We start from the raw sequence: 18,963 nt of genomic DNA, 5'->3' as shown, positions 1-18,963 counted from the left end.
GCGGAGCAGGGTGTAGGAAAGAGCCGAAATGGATGTAGAAAACAGGCGGATTTTATTGTGGCGGGGCGGAACATAAATACACACGGAGCGCCGCGGCTGTGCCGGGGTACGGCAGCGTCCCCACGCCGTGCCGCCAGCCGCGCGGCCGGGCTGGGATGGGAGGTGGGAAGGGAAGAAGCTGTTGGCAGCCCCGGGTGTTTGGCCTGAGGCTGGGCAGGCACGGCCGGTGTGCGCTGCCAGCCCGGGCCTGGAACGGCGGTTCGACAGCGATCAGTGCATCTGAGCATCCCGGGATGGGAACCGCGGCGGGATGAGCGCGGGGCAGTGTCCAGCACTGGCACCCAGCACCGGGGGGGGAGCGAGGGAGGAGCCCCTTGTCTATGTACAGATCGGTACAAAATCCTAACGCATGCTAGGGATACACGTCAAGCCGGGCTGGGGCTGCGGCAGCCCTGGCAGTCAGCTCGGCTGCCCCGGCGGAGGGGCTCTGGCACAGCCGCACGTCGCAGTCCTCCTCGTCTGCAGGTAGGGTCGGTGTCCTTCAAAGCCCCGGGCTTGGGGGGTCATTCCTCCTTGGCCAGCGTCTGCATCAGTGAGTTATGTAAACATAGGAAATGCCACGGATCAGTTCTACAGGATGGGGTTCTGATTAGTTATGAGAGCATGATCCTATTCCAGGCTGGCCTGGTGGCTTTTGGGATGCTATTGATAGAAGAGAGTGGCCTCCCTTGCCTGTAAAGAACATGGCAGCTGCTTTTACATTGATAGCAGCTGAAGCTGGGGCTGCTGGAACTGGAGAGGAGCAAACTTTGTCACTTGTGACAGGCACCTGTTGTGTCAGATGCTGAGCCTGGTGGGAAGCCAGGAATGGCAGAGGGAACCCTCTCTGTGGCTGCTGGAGGTAAAGGGAGATGACAGGGGAGCGTGGAGGACAGAGCATCCCCCTCATCTGAAGGAGTTGGAGGAGGGTGTGCAGCTGAAGAAGTCCTGGCTGATCTGGCGTGGGTAGCCCTCCAGCACTTTCACCTGGACTGGATCAAACTTCCAATAATCTCGGCCTCTCAGGAAATAGGCGAAACCTGTGGGTGAGAGAGGAAGGTTTAGAAGAGGCAGCAGCATTCATGTGGCTCAGAGCTCTTTGCCAGCATTTTGTTCAGCTGTCACTCTGCAACACATACAGTGCTGAAAGAGAGCTGGAAGAGGCAGGAGGTTTTACTTGAACCCAGGCTTGTGGCAGTCGCTTTTCTTTCACACTGTTTTAGTTTCGATAAAAAATCTAGTTTTACTTTTTGGACAGTAAACAGGATGGATTTAATTTTATTTTCCTGGTGGGTTTAAATATGCTGTATGCTTGTAGTGACCCAGCCCTGTGAGGGCAGGGGATTTCTAGGACAGGGACAGGGAACTTGTGAAGACCTGCTCAGAGCATCTGTTCCTGTGGGCAAACTGCCCTGGAATTTATGTTCTGGAAGCAGTGGGGAGTTGTTTCACTTCATCCTTAGAGAGGAAAGAGACACTCACCACACCTGTCATCCCAAGCACCCTGGTTGTCCCCAGTGTTTCTGTGGCAGTGCCCTACAGTTTTCAGCATGGGGCACACTGGGGAGGACTGGTCAATACCAAAAGCAGCCTGTTCTTTATTCAGTTCCCTGGGTGGAAGTGTGGGGAGTATTTCTGTTGTCTTCTCATCACTTCCTTTGGCAGGAGCAGTAAGAGGTGAGCAGGACTCTGTGACCATTCCTTGGTCAGATATTTGACTTCTCTCTATCATACACTTACATATCAATTGCTGCAATTAATGGGAATGAAACAACTTCTCAATTCTCTACCCACTGGAATGAACTGCCCTTCTACCCTGTATGGGATGTGTTGTGTTGGGCAATGTCCACTACTGCCACAGGTGTAAATCTGCCCAGCTCTTGCAGCTGGGCAGTGCTGGCAGGCAGAGCAGGCCACGCTCCTGCACTGACCGAACTCATCCTGGAAAGCGGCGTCGATCTCCGGCGGGACGCCGCGCCAGTCGGCCATGGCCCGGGGGTAGATGTTGTCCACCTGGCGCCTCTGGGGGTTGAAGCGCCAGTAGTTGCCTCCGCTGAAGATGTAGATCTTGTTCTTCTCAGCCCCCCACACCAGAGCTGCCTGCACAGGGGATGCAGGGAGGCCCAGCTCCACGATCGGGGTGGGACCAGATACCCGTCTCTCGCCATCATAAATCCAGTACTGAGACTCTATTGAGGAGACAGAAAAGGGAAACAAGGAGTCAAAAACTCTGATAATTTGACAGTGAACTGCGCAACTGGTGCCTTGGCAGAGCTCCCATGGGAAGCTGTGCCTGAGAGGCAAATCCACCACCAAGTGTAATGGATGCTGCCACTGTTGTGTGTCCAAAATTCTGTCAATGCACTGGCATCCCACCTCAGTCCAGCCCGGTGGGTGTTGGTGGGGGATAGGAAGGTCCATTTCAGCAGCATTTTTATCTATTTGTGGAAGTTACAAAGGACTTGGCTGGAGGCACCAGTCTCTGCCCTGCAATCTGGAAATCATGTGAGCATGCACAGGCACAAAGGGGGCATGTGGCTGGAAAGGAGCAAGCTGCAGAAACCAAGAAGAATTTGCCAAGGTGATATAGAGACTGGAAGCAGAGTTCCAGATTAGATTAAAATGGGAATCTCTGTAATTAGCCTAGGGCATGTAATACTTTCCCCTTATCTCATTTTAACTCACCCTAGGAGCCTGCCAGTTTTAGCACTGTAAGTCCTTGTGTGCAGGTCAGGTGCTCAGAAATATGTTCATGCAGGAGCTCTGCCTGCAGAGCCACTGGTACCCTGATTTTGGTACTTGGTCTCATGAAGTGCAGATGGGGTGTGCACACCCACAATGAGTTTCCAGGTCATTCTGCATCCCTCCTATTAAACCTCCACTTGGGAAGAGCAATAAAGAAAACTGTAGAGCTGAAACAAGGTTTGTTGCTGGCCTTGAACCCCAGAGATGGCCAGGAGCTGGTTTCATTCCTAATCTGTTGATGGAGATTGCCTGGCTCTGCACCCAGGCTCCCTGTAGGCTCATAAAGCCATGGGGTACGAGGGAAATTCCACATCCAGGTCTCTGAGGAGCAGAGAAAACCCTGTCCCCACCCTGAGCAGGGCCCACAGGTACAACCAGGGAACTGCTGGGGTTCACTTCTGGCACAGTGCTTCCCATGACAGCTGGAGAGATGGAGCAAATATTTATTTCATTCTCCTCTGCCAGGATAGAGGCAAATTACAAATGTTTGTGTTCCAGAGAAGGAGAATGGGATACTGTGGCTGGGTTTAAAACAAAAGTGAACCCTTGTTCTCTGTCCTCAATACCTGATAAAAAGTTTAAATAGCTAAGGAAACAAATAACAAAGATTACTGGATTTCCAGGAGATTTATTGTCCCAGGAACCTGCTGAGTCCTCACTACCCCTAAGTAATTGAGATTTCTGAGCCATCCGATCACAGTCCAGCTCTTACCTTGGAAAAACCAGATGTTGCCCAGAGGGTCCTCGAAGGTGGCATCGACAGAGCTGGGGATGCCCTGCCAGTGGCGAGAGGCCAGAGCTGGGTAACCATCCTGCAGCTTTCCAGCGCGGAGCCGCCACACGTAGCGGGAGCTGAAGAAGAACAGCTCCCCTCGGATGGTGGCTGCAGCATCGAAGGCTGTGTGGCAGGCGTCGGGCTGCATGGCCTGCAGAGGCACAGCGTGTCAGGCTGGCACCCTGAGCCCCCAGGCTGGCACCCTGAGCCCCCAGGCTGGCACCCTGAGCCCCCAGGAGTGCACCCTGAGCCCCCAGGCTGGCACCCTGAGCCCTCAGGCTGGCACCCTGAGCCCCCAGGCTGGCACCCTGAGTCCCCAGGCTGGCACCCTGAGCCCCCAGGAGTGCACCCTGAGCGCCCAGGCTGGCACCCTGAGCCCCAGGCTGGCACCCTGAGCCCCCAGGAGTGCACCCTGAGCCCCCAGGAGTGCACCCTGAGCCCTCAGGCTGACACACTGAGCCCCCAGGCCGGCACCCTGAGCCCCCAGGAGTGCACCCTGAGCCCCCAGGAGTGCACCCTGAGCCCCCAGGCTGGCACCCTGAGCCCCAGGCTGGCACCCTGAGTCCCCAGGCTGGCACCCTGAGCCCCCAGGAGTGCACCCCGAGCCCCCAGGAGTGCACCCTGAGCCCTCAGGCCGGCACCCTGAGCCCCCAGGAGTGCACCCCGAGCCCTCAGGAGTGCACCCTGAGCCCCCAGGCTGGCACCCTGAGCCCCCAGGCTGGCACCCTGAGCCCCCAGGAGTGCACCCTGAGCCCCCAGGCTGGCACCCTGAGCCCCCAGACTGACACCCTGAGCCCCCAGGAGTGCACCCTGAGCCCCCAGGCCGGCACCCTGAGCCCCCAACCTGGCACCCTGAGCCCTCAGGCTGGCACCCTGAGTCCCCAACCTGGCACCCTGAGCCCCCAGGCTGGCACCCTGAGCCCCCAGGCCGGCACCCTGAGTCCCCAGGAGTGCACCCTGAGCCCCCAGGCTGGCACCCTGAGCCCCCAGGCTGGCACCCTGAGGTCACAGACCAGCCCTGCACTCACCTCCACGTTGGTGATCTCATTTGTTTCGAGGTCTGGCTGGGGCAGCTCTGCTGGCTGGGTTGGGGTTGGGTCAGGAGCTGGGGAGGGTTTCCCATACAGGTACTGGATTCCTTGCTTGTCATCCTCGCTCAGGCTCAGGGGGTAGCGGAAGATGTAGAAAGGAGACATCAGGGACTTGGAGACAGCCGTGTGCTGCAGGCCCAGCACGTGGCCAAACTCATGGGCAGCCACTTGCAGGAGGTCAGTGCCTACAAAGGGAAAAGATGGAAGATACTTTTGTCTACGCACATGCTTTGGCCTCCTAGGCCTGTTCCTACCAGCTACAGACACTGACACGTGTTGTAGGAGTCCAAAAGGAGGAAAGAGAAGTCTACTCCAACTATCTTGGTCCCAGATAGCTCCTGTGTAGCTCAAAAATATGTTTGTGGGTTTTTTTTTTTAAGGAGTCAGAGGAAATAATAAAGGGGTTCACTGGTTCAGAAGCACCATGAGTCAGTTCATACAATTGGGTATTAACCTGGACATGTTGGTAATCTGCAATTCTGTTGCCAGAGGCTCTTGCCACCTCATCAGCTACCAGGAACAAAAGCATTTTCCATGCACTTTTGAAAAGGAGAAATTTGCACAGAGGAGGAAGTCTAGACCAGAGGTATAGGAGGCGGTGTGGTCAGGTTGGTGTTTGCCCACCCAGCTTGAAGCAGTTGTTGGCTAGGGCTGAAGTTTAGCAAGTCCCACTTAGATCCCATCCCCTGTGGAAGATACTGGTGCTGGTGAGAGAACTCTGGAATTAACACTTGCCAAAGGCCATTGTCACAGACAGCAGAGGGAGCTCATTTATTGCTTGTCTGGGGACTTTATTTAGAAATCAATCCATAAAAGATTATCTAATGTCAGGGTCTGAGACTTCTTCACCAGATTTAACAGATTTATGAGAGACCATGTTTTAGGAATATATGACCTTGGTGCATCTACAAAAGGAGAGGGGGAAAAAGGGAATTTCAGTACCCAAACTTGTATTGTTTGGCAGGTTTTGTTTATTTTCCAAAGGGTCCTTTCTAAAGGCGGTAAATGTCACTATGTGCCAGCATATTCATTCACTCGCCTTCAAACAGAAATGCTCTGAGCTGCAGCCGAGTGACGAGAGCAGCAGGGATGTGTCAGCCAGCCCTGATGCTCCAAGCAGGATTTCCCTGCTGGCTGCAGGGGACCAGGTCATTTCTCAGCTCCAGGAGCAGGGAGAACACAGTGGGGAGGACCCCCTGGGAAGGGTGGAGGGGAAGGTGAACCCTGCCTTCCTCCACTGGCCAACTTTACCTGGAAGCCATGAATCTGCACAGCACTGACCTGCTTAAATCAACACAGCTAGGTCAGCTGAGAGAGTGGGATTCCTATGCCAGTGATTTATTACAAACTTTCAGGCACTTCTGTTTGTCTTGGCAGGTCGTCACTTGCTGCTTTCCAGTGCTGTCAGATGCTCCAGGGGAGGTGCACACCAGCAGGGCTGAAGGAGCTGTGCTGCACAGCATCCCTGTGTCCTCACACATGGTCCTCCACGTGGGCCCTGCTCCCTGCACGGCTCTGGGGTGACCCCAGGGCACACTCCTGCTCTCCCATCAGTAAATGAGGCTCAGGATTTCCCTGTCTCACCAAGAGCTGAGTCAAGGATTTATCCATGTTTATATTGTAAAACTCTTTTCAGCATATTCAATGGCAATTAGCTCCAAAGAGCTTTTACAACAGTTATTTATGGATGATATGGGAAGGGGGGAGAAGGGAGAATGCCATGGAATAGGGCTGAATTCTGATGGGAACTGATGTCCACTTTCAATTCCTATTTTGCCCCCAACACTGTTTTATGGGAGAATGCAGGAAATTCTTCAACAACAGAGGGTGAAAACCAACAGAGCCCACTTTTGTCCCAGGAGCAGAAACCCCTCTGCAAAGAGGTCCTGTGCTTCTGGTTCTTGTTTTGGGTCAGCATGAGCAGGGCTGGAGACACAGCAGGGCTGTGCCCCACACTGTCAAACTGGCCTAGAGCTGGCACTGACATCGTAGGGGCACCCCACGGGCTTTGGGGGTGCCCACTGACCTGGCCAACATTTTTGGGAATCCCCAGAGAGGCCTGGGGTTAACTTGGGCCTTGTGATTATTTCTTTGTCCATGTAGATAAACTGGGAAGGAGGAGGCGGAGCTGACCTGGGTTAATTTTGGTGAGTCTTCCAGAAACTGATGCACTGGGCACTGCTCCAATGGTCCCAGGCAGTACTGCAGTATCTCGTGAGATACTGTGACACCAGACCCTGAGTGCCCAAGCAAAGAGCTACCAGCTTGGATCTATTATTAGCAAAAATGTAAAAAAGAGTCTTGATTGGATGTGGTGTTGTTTATGGTCAGAGCATTCCCAGGCCCACCCAGCTGGAGCCTGGGTGGTTTCCCTTTATGGACTTGTTTGAGGGCAGAGATGGTGAACAATGTGTGCAGGGACTGGGACTGAGGCTGTTCTTTGGAAGACAACGGTGTCACACAGAGCCTGAGCCTCAGTTTTCCTTCATCCTTTCCTCATTTGATTTCTAATGACTCCTGCCAATGCCAGGTGCAATTCCCCAGTGGTGGGGCACACGGCTGGGCAGAAGAGCAAGCTCTTGCTCCCCCACACAGGAGGAGTCCATGGGGAAGCTGGGGTCCTGGGCCTGAATGCCAACAGCTGGCTTTAACTGGTGGGAGATGACAATGCTCACCACAAAAATCGTTGTTGCCTCTCAGTTCTACAGGGCCCTGTTCACAGCACCGGGAATCATTTCCAAGTTCACTGACAAGCATCCTGGAGCACCCACAGCTCCCCTGAAACCATACCCAGGCTGTTCCCAATCGTCCAGGTCTCGTCATAGTCAAAGTGAACGTCTCCTTCCCGGTGTGTTTTGGGGAAGAACGCGTGTGCCAGGATCCCTCCGGGCCCGTCGAAAGGCAAGTTGTCTCCATGCCAGTACCTGGAGGGAAGACACACTGCACCTCAGACAAAGCCCCCTGCAGCTCCAGCATCGTACAGCCAAAGGTGGGAGGCACTGAGAGGGGACAGCAGCTCTCATTCTCATCCTGAGTTCATCCCACTGGTCTAGATCGACTGCTCAGAGCTATTCCAATTGCCACAAGCCAAATTCTGCTTCAGGGCCATGAGGAAGCAGCTTGATCACACCACACACTGAGGAAGCAGATCTCAGTCACACCAAGCTCTGGGGAGTTTGTATGTTTTCTCAGGGATGTTTCTCCCCCTCCCCTCTTCAGCTTCCAGCCCAGAGCTGACTGTGGAGCCCAAAGAACTAAGGAGGTGACTGGCTAAGCCAAGATTGAGTTGATGTTACTGGGTGGTGGGGGGCTGCAGAAGGGCAGCTGGCAGCAAACCCAGGCAAACTCTCAGGTCCTCACTCAAGCCAAGCCACTGATGAGTAATGAAGGAAACCCATGAGAAATGTGGCCACTTGAGAGAGCTGAGGGAGACAAATACACAGCATGCAAATCACATCACTCCTTGGACAGTCTCCACTGCCCTCATTAGCTCTGTGCAAACACACAGCTCAGGGAAGTCTTTGCCCCAGTGAGTATTTTGCCAAAAGGGAATTTCAGGCCGGGAGCCAAGATTCACTTAACCAAGAAACTATATTTGTCTTTGGCAGACAGTTACATCCTTCAGTCAAGGGACAGGATGGAGGACCTGAAGATGGAAAGTCAAAACAAACACTTGAGAAAACAGCCTGTGGGCAGAGAAACATAAATGTACCAGGAAAATTAATGAATGATCAGTAACAGTGCTGTGCACGGCCAGTGTCTGAAAGCAGAAATAAGAGCCTCCATGTAAGTGCCTGAGTTGTGTGCTGGCAGGTCTCTGCTCTGGTACAGCCCTGCTCCTCTGGCAGGAGGCTGTGCTGCCCACCATACCCACCTTGTGAAGTCGATGACGATGTCAGCCCGTCCCTCCTGCACCTCGGTGAAGGTCAGCGGGGTCACATCACTCCAGACTTTCAAAGCTTCCTCTATGGTCCTTCTCACTTTAGCTTTTACAAGTTGCCATGGGAACCTGATAATTCTGGAAGGCAACAGACACTGGATGAGGAGAGCATCAGCTGCTGTCCCATGGAAAGGGCTGTCACAGAGACACCAGCTCTACAATCAGCATCACCAGGACCACGATTCCCAGCACCACAATGTCTCCAACCCATACATGCACTGCTCCAGCACCCTCTACCAAGCAACATGTGCGGCAGATAAATCCCACCAGTGTTGAAACCCTCTGGCTGGTGTGCCAGAGGTGAGTTCCCCGGAGAGTTTTGCAGATTCTGTTGTTCTGAAGTGCCACAGCACTCCCCAGGTCTATCCCCTGTAAGGTCATCACCACAAATATTCCTGAGTGGTGTGATGTGATTTCTTCTCCTTAATCTCTGCAATTTTTGCCACTGGAAACTTGGGTTCACTCAGCAGTTGCTCCCACTTCCTCCAATAACAAGAGCAGACTGAAAGGGAAGTTTCTTTCCCTTCCATTAACAGTGTTGCTGTATGTAAATCTCTGCTGTGTTTCTTTCTTTGACACTACTGACCAAAAAGAAAGAAAAAGGAAGAAGCCTTTCTGTTATCTGCAGCCTCCTGATGGTGTGAGGAGCTGTCTCCTGTATTGGATTAAGCAAAAGATGATTTACATGCTGTCAAGGTCCATATGACTGTGCTCACTTCTCCACTCATACCCCTGAGGGCAGCTGTGGAGGCAGCACAACCCTCCCTCCAGTCTGTTGGGTAGATTCACAACTGAGAACGTGTGGGGTGATTTGGGCAAAACTTTACACTGAAGTGGTGTTTATGGGACCATCAAAAACAGCTGAATAAAAAGATCTTTTTAAAATAAACTGTGAGGTGAGCCCCCCGCAGGGTGGCTGTGGGGGCAGAGGCAGAGCAGGAGAGCACTGGTGATGGAGGCTCAGCTCAGCACGTGTGAGGGCAGTGACCGTGTGTGCCCTGGGGTGCTGGTGTGACACTGGCAGGGCTGAGGCAGTGCTGTGCACAACGGGAGGGCAGCTGAGCTCGTGGAGTGTGCTCAGGAGGGGATGAGGAGGTGCTGGGGGGACAAGTTCAGCGTGTGGCTCGCCTGGCCCCTGTGCCTCTCACGGTCACATCGCAGCTCTGGGGATACCAGACCAAGTGTTTGGGCAGGGAGAAGTGAACCAGTTTGGCTGCCACAGCAGCCTGGCTGCCACCACAGGCCTCCCTTACTTGTAGGTGAGGTTGGTCTTGTCCCAGCGGCCCCCGGAGAGGACGAAGCGCTTCTGGCGGTTGCGGCCGCTCTGGCCGTCGGGCAGCGCCGGCAGGTCGGGCACGCCGCAGCGGGGCGGGTTCCAGCTGGCCCAGTGCCCGGCTGCAGCCACGGGGAAGCCCTTGGCAGGCACACCCGTGCCCACGGCGCTCACCAGGGCAGCCAGCCAAGGAGCCTGCTCCTTCCAGGTGTGCTGCTTTCGAGACACGTCCTGGAAGGCAAAAGCAAAAGCATGACTTTGGTGTTGGTGAGGATGCTGCCTGCTGCAGAGTGGTGGACAGCTGCCCACAGCGCTCCTGCCCAGGGCTGTTTCCCCACTGGTAGGGCACAGCCGGCTCCCCATGCCTTGTTCCCAGCTCTGAGGCTGGCTCACACCTGGGGGGCACTGTGTCGTGCCATGGCACCCACTAAGCACTCAGCTATTTTTGGTCCACATTTCCTTGGCAGCTGGCCGGCAGGAAATACTTTTGCAGGCCGTGGATGAGAACCAGACCCTTCAAGTATAAAACAAATCACTAGGGAATAAATTCTCCCCCTTTGCCCTACATGCTTTATTCCCTCCTGGCCCCGGGTAGGGGTGACATTAATGGGAGGAAGTCTTTGGCCCCCAGCATGTGGTTGTGCTCCTTGTTGTCATTTCTGTGGTGTCCTCTTGCTGCCCTGGCACCATGGGCAGGTCTCAGAGTAGGACACAGGGACATGGGGTGACAGCCCAGCTCACGGGCAGAGAGCAGCAGAGACTGTCCCTGCAGCCCCCACCACTGCCTGAGGGAAGGACTGCACCGTGTCCCTCTCCTCGCTGTACCTGTGATTCTGCTTGGGAAAAGATCCTCTGGGCTCTCCCACACTTAGTTGGAAAAGCAATGTTTCTCTTGACAACATTAATTAATGTTAATTAGCTGACTTCCACCAGTTTCCCATGTTGCCACCATGAAACATAACCCAGGTGTCACCTCCAACCTGCTGTGAGGCATGTGGGGTGAGAGGGGCTTGGTCCACATCACTGTGCTGCAGAGAGCCAAACACAGATTTTTTTTGCCTGATTTTATGCAGCAAATGAGAGGTGTTAGAGCAGCAGGAGGAGCTGAGATGCAGCAGTGGTGCATCTGGACCTGCTCTGTCCCACAGGGCTCCAGAGGGAGGAGCTGGGCTTTAGGCAGGCTCGCTCTTCTCCTGCAAAGAGCTGCCTTCTTCCAGGCCAGCTTTCCTGGCTGCCCTGCCAGCGACACGGGGGTCAGGATGGCACGGTGCCAGAGCTGCCATGATGCCTGTAATCCACATGCTGCCACCCTCTGCTCCCACAATGAGCCCATTCACACGGCTGGAGCGAAGTGTGAAGGCCTTGGCATGAATTCCACCACTGAGCTCCCGGCCCCGTGCCTCTGAGCCGGGCACAGACGGACAGGGGAGCCAGGCAGGTCACACAAGCTGCACTCGGGGTGTACACACATCACTTTAGGCTTCTGGGTGTGTGTCACCACTCCAGCCTGCTGGCTGTTCCTCCCCAGACAGACAGACAGACAGACAGACAGACAGACAGACAGACATCCTTGGTGGCTTGGCACCTCCTAGCCTTTGCCTCAGAGCCATGGACACAGTGCTGGTGTCCCAGCGCGCTTTCACACACCACAGGAACTGCACCAGCAACACGTGCAAAGACAGAAACCCTTTCCACATCCTGAACAGCAAAACCTGCCCAAGCCACCAGCCATGCACTGAGCATCCATCTCAGGCTCAGGGGGAGGAGGAGCACGGGCTGGCCTGGCCAGAGGAGCCTGCACTGGGCTGCTCCTGCAGAGGCTGGAGCCCTGCCAGGCTGGAGGTACCTGTCTTCTAAGAGGAGCTCTCTGAGAGCCGCCTGGCACCCTGCCTGGGCTGGCAGCTCCTGCTGCGAAGGACAGCTGGCAGGAGAAGCTGACAAAGTTCATGTTCTGGCCAACATCTCGCTGTCAGCCCTGGTGAAGACACAATGGCAGCTGTGTCACCGAAGCACAGCCTGCAGGGCTGCTCAGCCCCTTGCTCCTGGGTGCACCCACTGCCAGGTCCTGGCAGCTGACGCCTTGGGGTGATGAATGCAGCTGGTTTTCCAAGGCCAGGAAGTGCAGGGAGCACTGGGAAACCCTCAAGAAGTGCTCAGGGATGTGGGGGGGCTGGCTGACCCAGGTGCCTCACCCCTGATTTTTTGCCTTGGTGATGCTCTGCACATTCCCCTCCTGGGAAGGCCAGTTTCCTTACAGACTGGGGCCACTGGCATGAACTGGAGGTTATCACTCTCTGACCAGGAGCAGAGAGAGGAGAAGCCTGTTTCCTTCTTGCCCCAAGGAATCCCATCTCAGGGCAGGGCCGAGGCAGCTTTCCTCTCCCCTCTTTGCTTAGCTCAGTGCACTGTTGTGAATCCCAGCTTTCCAAACCCCACTTTGCAATAGCAGGACCCTCCCTGCTCCTCCTGCCCTGTGCCAGCTGGGTCCTGGAAGGGGGCACAGCGTGGTCCTGTGAGTGGCTCTGGGTGGGGCAGGAGGCAGGACCCGCCCTGTGTGTGTCCCTGAACAAACAGTGACTCTGTGCTGTCGACATTAGCACCATGGCAGGAAAGGGCTGGAAAATGCCACTGCAGGCAAGGGGAAATGTGACAGGCACAAACCACTTGCCAAACAATGCTCAGGAGACACCCAGGCTGGAGATCTTGGCCTCCTTGGCTGGACACACCTTGCTGCAGGCACTTCCCGGGGATTAGACACCGTGTCCGCTCGCTTAAGGCTGCACCTTCCCAGGCAGTGCTGAGCCCTCCCTCTCGTGGGGAGCTCTGCTTTGCTCCCTGAGCTGTGCTGCCACACCCCACCTGCCTTGCTCAGGGCTCACTTAGGGCCCTGCAGCTGCGAGGCTGCTGCAGAACTTGAGGGGAAGGGCAGGGGGGCACTGGCTGCTGGGTACCCATCAGGGCATCCCCACTGGTGCCATCCCACCTGCACAGGAGAGGGGACTCCTGAACACAAAAGCCAAAGAAAATCACTGCAACCCAGGACGGGGTTTGTCCCAGCAGAGTGCAAAACAGATCTGAGCCTCTGGCTGAGTGTGTGCAGCCACTCGCAGTGCCCCTCCTGCACAACCCCCAGCTGGGGTGGCTGCTGGGCATGGGCACTGCTGCCCTGTAGTCAGGGAAGGGGCCAGGGCTTTGCAATAGGGGCTGACCTGTGAATGTAAATACAGCACAAGCACACAGAGGATTCCAGGCCTGAAACCAAGGGCTGAGGGCAGCGAGGGCTGCAGAGGAGCGAGGCTGTACCAAAGAGGGCTGTGCTGCAGGCTGGTCACAGCTCCTCACAAAGAAAGTGCCTCTTCCTGCAGCCCCGTGGCTGAAAGGCTGAGGGGGAGCAGGAGGGAAAGGACAGATCCCACAGGACAGCAGAAACCACAGCGGAGGTACAGGCTGCCCACTCAGTTCCTCACAACTTTATCAGCCTTCGAGTGCTGTGATACAGCAGCCATCACCTCTGGGTCTGCTGGAGCCAGATGAACAGCAGCCAAGCTTCCCAGGAAGTGTTCCAGCCATCCCAAGGAGCCAGGAGCATCTTTAACCTCCTCGTGTGGGGCAGCACTCACCCTGCAGAGCCCCGGGAGGAGCAGCAGCATCAGCAGCACCGTGCCTAAATGAGCACAGGGGTGGGGCTGGTGCCTGGTGCTGACAAACCCACGGCCCTCCTGTGCCTGGCTCCATCCTCCTCTGCCTGCTTGAACTTAAACTTGTGTCCTTTACTGTGTACCTAATCACCTGGGCTCCTTGGACATGAAAGGAGACCCCTCTCCCTGTCAGACAGGAGCAACTGAACAAGTTACAGCCTGAATCCATCAGTCTTGGATGCTTCCCCTGTCACTGGGGCTGTTTCCTCTTCACTTGGGGAATAAGCTCATGGACTTTGACTCCATTTCCCTGTCCCTTCTGCTCCTGCTTTTCCATTGCTTCTGTTTCTGCTTCCTCCTTTTGTTACTCAGAGGTGTTTGCTGCCTCTCTGGCTGGCAGCATTATCCCCTCCTCCCTACGGGCCTGCACCTTGGAGCACTCCTGCCCTTATTCCAGCAGGGAAGGACAGCAGAGATGTCTTCTCTTGCAGTTCTCTCACCCCATTTTTGCCCACTGTGGGGTGGCTGTGCCTCCCAAGGGCTCTGCACCCCATGAACAGCAATGCTCCTGCCTGAGATCAGCATTGTTCTCCCGAGGCATAGATGGCTTTTTGTGCAGCCTGCCTCTCAGCCCGGCATGGATTGTCAGGGGTTGGATTTGAGAGTGCAGCTACAGCTGATGGTTAATGGTAAAACTGGAACCAGCTTCATTCTAGTCAGCTTGTGCTCCAGAAGCAGCCTGGGCTGGGAAGGTGCTGATGCTGCAGGTGGAATTTCATGGCAGAAAAATGATTGTGGTCTGGTCTAACCCTGAGCTAAATGTGCTCCTGCTCAAGGCACTGTTAGTGGAAACAATGCCTAGGCAAAGCCACCAGATTTATTGATCCTGCCTCCCCAGGACAAGGTCTCCTACCTCCTCTATGACTCCCTTGCTCACACAGAATACTTCAGCTCCAGGACTCCTCTGTGCTGGCTGCAGCCTGGTCCCACTGCAGACAGAGAGAGCACAAAGGCTGGGGCCAAACAGGAGCTGCTGCAGTGCCTGGCCGTGCACACACTGCTGCATTTTCCTCTCCACTCACTTCCCACACCCCATGGCACCATCCAGCACGACCTCCTGGGGCCTGACAGTTTGTTTCCGGATCACTTGGTGGTAGTTGTTGTTGGCAATGAAAAAAGGAAAATGTTTATTTTTCCTAAGCAACGTGGAACGTGAAACATGGACTGCAAATGTTTATGGCCACAGACAGAATAAGGAGAACCAGGCTTTGGTGTAACAAGAGAAAGCAAATGAATAAACACTGCAGGACTATTTTTATTATCAGATATTTTAATTATGTGACAGTTTGTGAGACTATTCCATCAACAACACCACAACCAAGCTGTTGGTGTCACCCAAGCAACAGTTTGCCAGAAGCAGGAGTCCTTACAGAGCAAAGAAGCCCCAGGATGCTGACAGAGCAAAAGGTTTCAAGAGCCCTTAATCTGATGACCCAGAATTCCCCTTGAAATGAAGAAACTGCTCTAGGACGTGGCACACTCCTGGCAGGGGGGGAAGGGGGTTGAGGTGTTTTGTTCCTTGTGCAGTTACATCCCAGCTAAGGGGAGCCAGGAGCTACCAGTGCCTCTCTCCTGCCCAAATCAACCACGAGGAGGAAGTCTGGTCACCTGCCTGTCCTTGCTGGGACTCCTCTATCTGCACCAGGATCTCAGTGAACATTAAAAACATGTCTGTAGCCCTTAGTGAATCCCTGAAGTGTTCTGCTTTTCATTTTGCTGGGCATCTATGTGCTGTGCTTCCATTTGCTTTAAGCTGAGCCATCTCTAGTGCAAGAACACCCTTTATTTACCTGTCCATATGTTTGAGATTTGTAGGAAAGAGCTACTTAGTAGGAAGAAGTAGGGTCAGCATCTCTGCAGGACAAGTTTCCACCAAAAATCCTTCTCAAACAACTCCTTCTCCTGCAGAGCCCCACAAGTTATGGTGCCAGGGCGGGATAAGCACGGGGGAAGCAAGTACAACATAACCTGGAGAGGGGGATCCTCCCCAAGCCCTGCCACACCGCAGGCTGTGCGTGTGTGCTGCCTGTGCAGGCACAAACACAACAAACCCGCTGCAGAATAACTACTTACATGTGTCTTGAGTCTCTCCCAAAGCACAAGATAAACATGCCTAAAATTACCCCACCGCTGACTGCAGGATTTAAATAGCCAAACCGAGGAGTGCAAATCAAACCCTTCCTGCGGGAGCTGCCCGAGCCTGGAGCCAGGCAGGCAGGGGAGGCTGTGCCCTGCTCCCAGAGGGGACCTGCTGTGCTCAGGGGCAGTGCTGCAGGACCCCTGACGGGTTATGTTGGTAGCTGGGAGGGTGCCCCCACTTCTCCACAGAGAGAGACCTTCCCAGCAAATGCTGGGCTTTGATTTCCCAGGGGAGCCGAAAGCAAGGCAGGAATTCAGTGTCTGCGCCTGCACAGCCCGAGCACTGCAGATCTTTTGTTCTCAAGTTTTACGTGGACACCAGACCCAGCCTTGATTCTGCTCTCAGTTTTCTCTTTCTTTGTTTAGGCATTAGGATTAAAAAAAAAAAAAAAAAGTGAAGGAGCTCTAAGGGTTTGTCTCAACACAACAACACAAGTCCTTCTGCAACTTGCCCTGTAGCCTGGCTTTAAAGCGAATCTTAGCGCTGGATATCCTCCCCCCTGAGCTGCTGCCGCTGTGACTGGCCATGGAGCACAAACAGCCGGGTGCAGCACACTCCGGGCTGTGCCTGCCCTGCCCACCGACTGGCACAGCTCCAGGAACTCCTGTGCTGTCTCGCAGCACTGTGAATCTCTTCTCCGGCTCAGCCCCTCGGCTCCTTTCTCGTTCATCACCTGACAGCAAAAGGTGCCCAGACAGGACATCAGCTGCTGCCAGACCTGAGGGAAGCATCCTTTTGTGCAGCAGGCTGGGAGCACTCAGAGAAGGGAACATGATGGCGTGGCACAGCTCTCTGTGAGAGAGGGCAGAGTGGCCTCTGTCAGCCGGCAGTGCCACCTCAGCTGTCCTGCAGCCACGTGTCCCCCGGCCCAGAGAGCAGTGGGGAGTGCTGCTGCAGCTTCCATCCTGCAAAAGTGGCTGCACCTCAGAGGCAGCACAATAACCTTCAGAAGCCTTGACACCAGATGAGGAAGCCAAAAGGGCAGTTATTTGGGATGACAGAACTGCTGTTTGAAAGGATGGGAATCACCTGTCCATTCCCAACCCAACCAATGCAGCCACCATCTCTGCAAAGGCTGAGTCAAAAACATCAGCCTGAAACCACGAGCCCCACTGGCTGGTCCAACACACGAGCACAAGGCATTCCTGAAGAAAACCGACCTGCAGGAGGATCACCTGGAGTTCCTCCAGCCAAGAGGGAAGGATTAGCACTCGCAGTGCAGAGCATTCGCCTAGGATGAGGAAGAAATCACCTCTCTGTTGGCACACTGCCACCTGGGGGGACTTTCTGAGGCGTGGTGGGGCGTTTGATGGACCAGGAGTCTGAGCAGAGCTGGAGCCCTGCATTTCCTCTCTGCCCTTCAGCAGCCTGGTGTACATCCCACCTCAAGGGGTACTGGCCACATCAGCTGAGCCCCTGCAACCCCTGCGGGCATCAGCAGCTCTGGGGCTGTGCTCCAGCTCAGAGGGGTGAACCCAGCTGGCTCTCCCTTCCCCCAGGACCCCACACAGGTCCTTGCTGGCAGCCAGACCAGGACCAGGGGCTGTGCAGGTTCTTCCAGGAGCAGCAGCCTCCCAGCTTGCCCAGGGCAGAGCGTGCAGCACCTGCCAGCCCAGCCCGTGTCCCGCAGGAACCAGCAGTCTCCAGCTTTCTGCGGGCTGAGCTCTGCCCCCGGCCCAGCCCCTGCTGCTCTCGCTCGGTCCCGAATCCCGGGGAGCAGCGGCATTCCCGGGGTGCACGGTGCCACCGCCGGGCTTGGCCTCACCTTCCCCGGAGGCAGAGCGGGGCCAAGCACGGTGACATTTCGTTCGGAGGAATGCGAGTACTTCGGGGGCCAAGGCTGCTCCGTGCCAAGTCCCAGCCCACAGCAGATTTAGCAGCCAAGTTAGAAAGTGCTCAGATGACAGAGCTGATAATAAAACCATCGACAGAACCTGAACTAATCCCCTTGGGCTGCTACTGGGCATTTGCTCTGTTATTATTTCATGGCACAGCAGCGAAGCGCATGTCTGTAATAACCCGATTACACACGCACACATTCCCAGCACAAGGAGCTCTCTGTCTTCTCCCGTCCCCCAAATCCCCCGCACGCCGCTGCTCCTGTCCGGCAGCCGCGGTCCCTGCTGCTCGCAGCTCCGTCCCGGGCATGTGCGGGGAGAAAGAGCCCTGCTGCTGCTCTCCTGCCTGCGCCTTTGGTTCATCCCTTCAGTCTGAGCTCCCGGAACTTCAGGGAACTGCCAGCACAGCGCGCAGGGGGTGTTTGAGCAGCAGCGAGCGCTCTGCTGCCCGTGAGGCACGGGGGATGCCGTGTCCTCTCCTAAGCTCTCCTTGCCCTGTTTTCCCTGGGAACACGGCTGTGAAAACTCCCCAACAAGCCAGGAGGAGCCCGCGGAGCAGCGGCACCGTGACTCCCGGCAGCGCTGCCCGTGCCGGCATCCCGAGCGCGGCTGGGGGATGGATGGAGCGGCGGGGGAAAAGCGGCTCGTCCCGTTCAGCGGAGGATCTGCCGGGGAGACGCTGCGCTCGGGACAGCAGCGGAGAGCGGCGGGGCACACGGAGGGAGGCACCGGGCGGTCCCGACTCACCGGCTTGTGGCGGCGGGCGGGCGCGGCGGGCGCGCAGTGCAGCAGAGCGGCGGCCAGCAAGGCAGCGGCGGCGGGCAGCGGCGGGCGGGCCATGCCGGGCGGAGCGGGCTCGGACATGGGGCACAGCAGGGCTGGGGGGTCCTCGCCGAGCCTTTTATCCCCCCACCGCGGCCGCCTGCCCTCCTCCTCGCGCCTCCTCCCGCTCCTGCCTTTTGTTCTCCCCGAGCCGCGGCTGCACGGGCCGGGGGGACACGGCCCGCCGGCATCGCGGGAGGGGGTCCCGCCCGGCCCCGCCGCTCCGCCCCGCCACCCCCGGGGGCGGAGCGGGGCGGGACCCCCTCCCACGCCTGCCCGGCCCCGGCCTCCGGGTCCTGGCTGCCCCGGGGTGCCTTTCAACGCGCCCCTTTAAAGGTGTTCTTTCACCGCTCCTGCCTAAGGGTACCAAGGACTGAACCCCATCCTCTTAGTGCCCATCGAGACCTCTCCAGTCCCCCTGGGGAGTAGCTCACGGCCGATTTTTTAATGTGTTTGAACCCCTGCATTGCCTGTGCAGGGCTCTGCTTTGCTCACTTTTTCACTCAAACCCTTCACTCGCCCTTTGCAAGAAGGCTTTCCCGAGCAGGGATGCTGAGGGAGGGTAAAGAAGGGAGCAACTCCCCATTTTGGAGATGTCAAAG

General features: G+C 56.0%; 1 protein-coding gene across 1 annotated transcript; it reads right to left on the bottom strand.

Moving 5' to 3' along the window:
- Positions 1 to 35: 35 nt before the first annotated feature.
- On the bottom strand, positions 36 to 18,453 carry MMP11 (matrix metallopeptidase 11). Its single transcript, XM_030285416.4, has 8 exons — positions 18,287 to 18,453; positions 9,844 to 10,094; positions 8,525 to 8,668; positions 7,441 to 7,574; positions 4,588 to 4,835; positions 3,497 to 3,710; positions 1,971 to 2,228; positions 36 to 1,079 (listed from the first exon to the last, which is right to left on the bottom strand). Exons 1-8 carry the CDS (start codon positions 18,401 to 18,403, stop codon positions 946 to 948), a joined length of 1,500 nt encoding a protein of 499 aa, XP_030141276.4. The 5' UTR covers positions 18,404 to 18,453; the 3' UTR covers positions 36 to 945.
- Between the last annotated feature and the right edge of the window lie 510 nt (positions 18,454 to 18,963).

Source organism: Taeniopygia guttata, chromosome 15 (assembly GCF_048771995.1).
Source record: "Taeniopygia guttata chromosome 15, bTaeGut7.mat, whole genome shotgun sequence".
Taxonomy (NCBI): domain Eukaryota; kingdom Metazoa; phylum Chordata; class Aves; order Passeriformes; family Estrildidae; genus Taeniopygia; species Taeniopygia guttata.
The sequence above is the reverse complement of the archived record's forward strand: the minus strand, read 5'-3'. Positions and strand labels throughout refer to the sequence as shown.

Coding starts and splice junctions, on each gene's coding strand:
- MMP11 (XM_030285416.4), bottom strand. CDS start 18,403: ATGTCCGAGCCCGCTCCGCCCGGCATGGCCCGCCCGCCGCTGCCCGCC. Junction 10,095..18,286: donor CCGCCCGCCGCCACAAGCCG/GTGAGTCGGGAC, acceptor TTTGCCTTCCAG/GACGTGTCTCGAAAGCAGCA. Junction 4,836..7,440: donor GACGATTGGGAACAGCCTGG/GTATGGTTTCAG, acceptor TTCCCTTTGTAG/GCACTGACCTCCTGCAAGTG.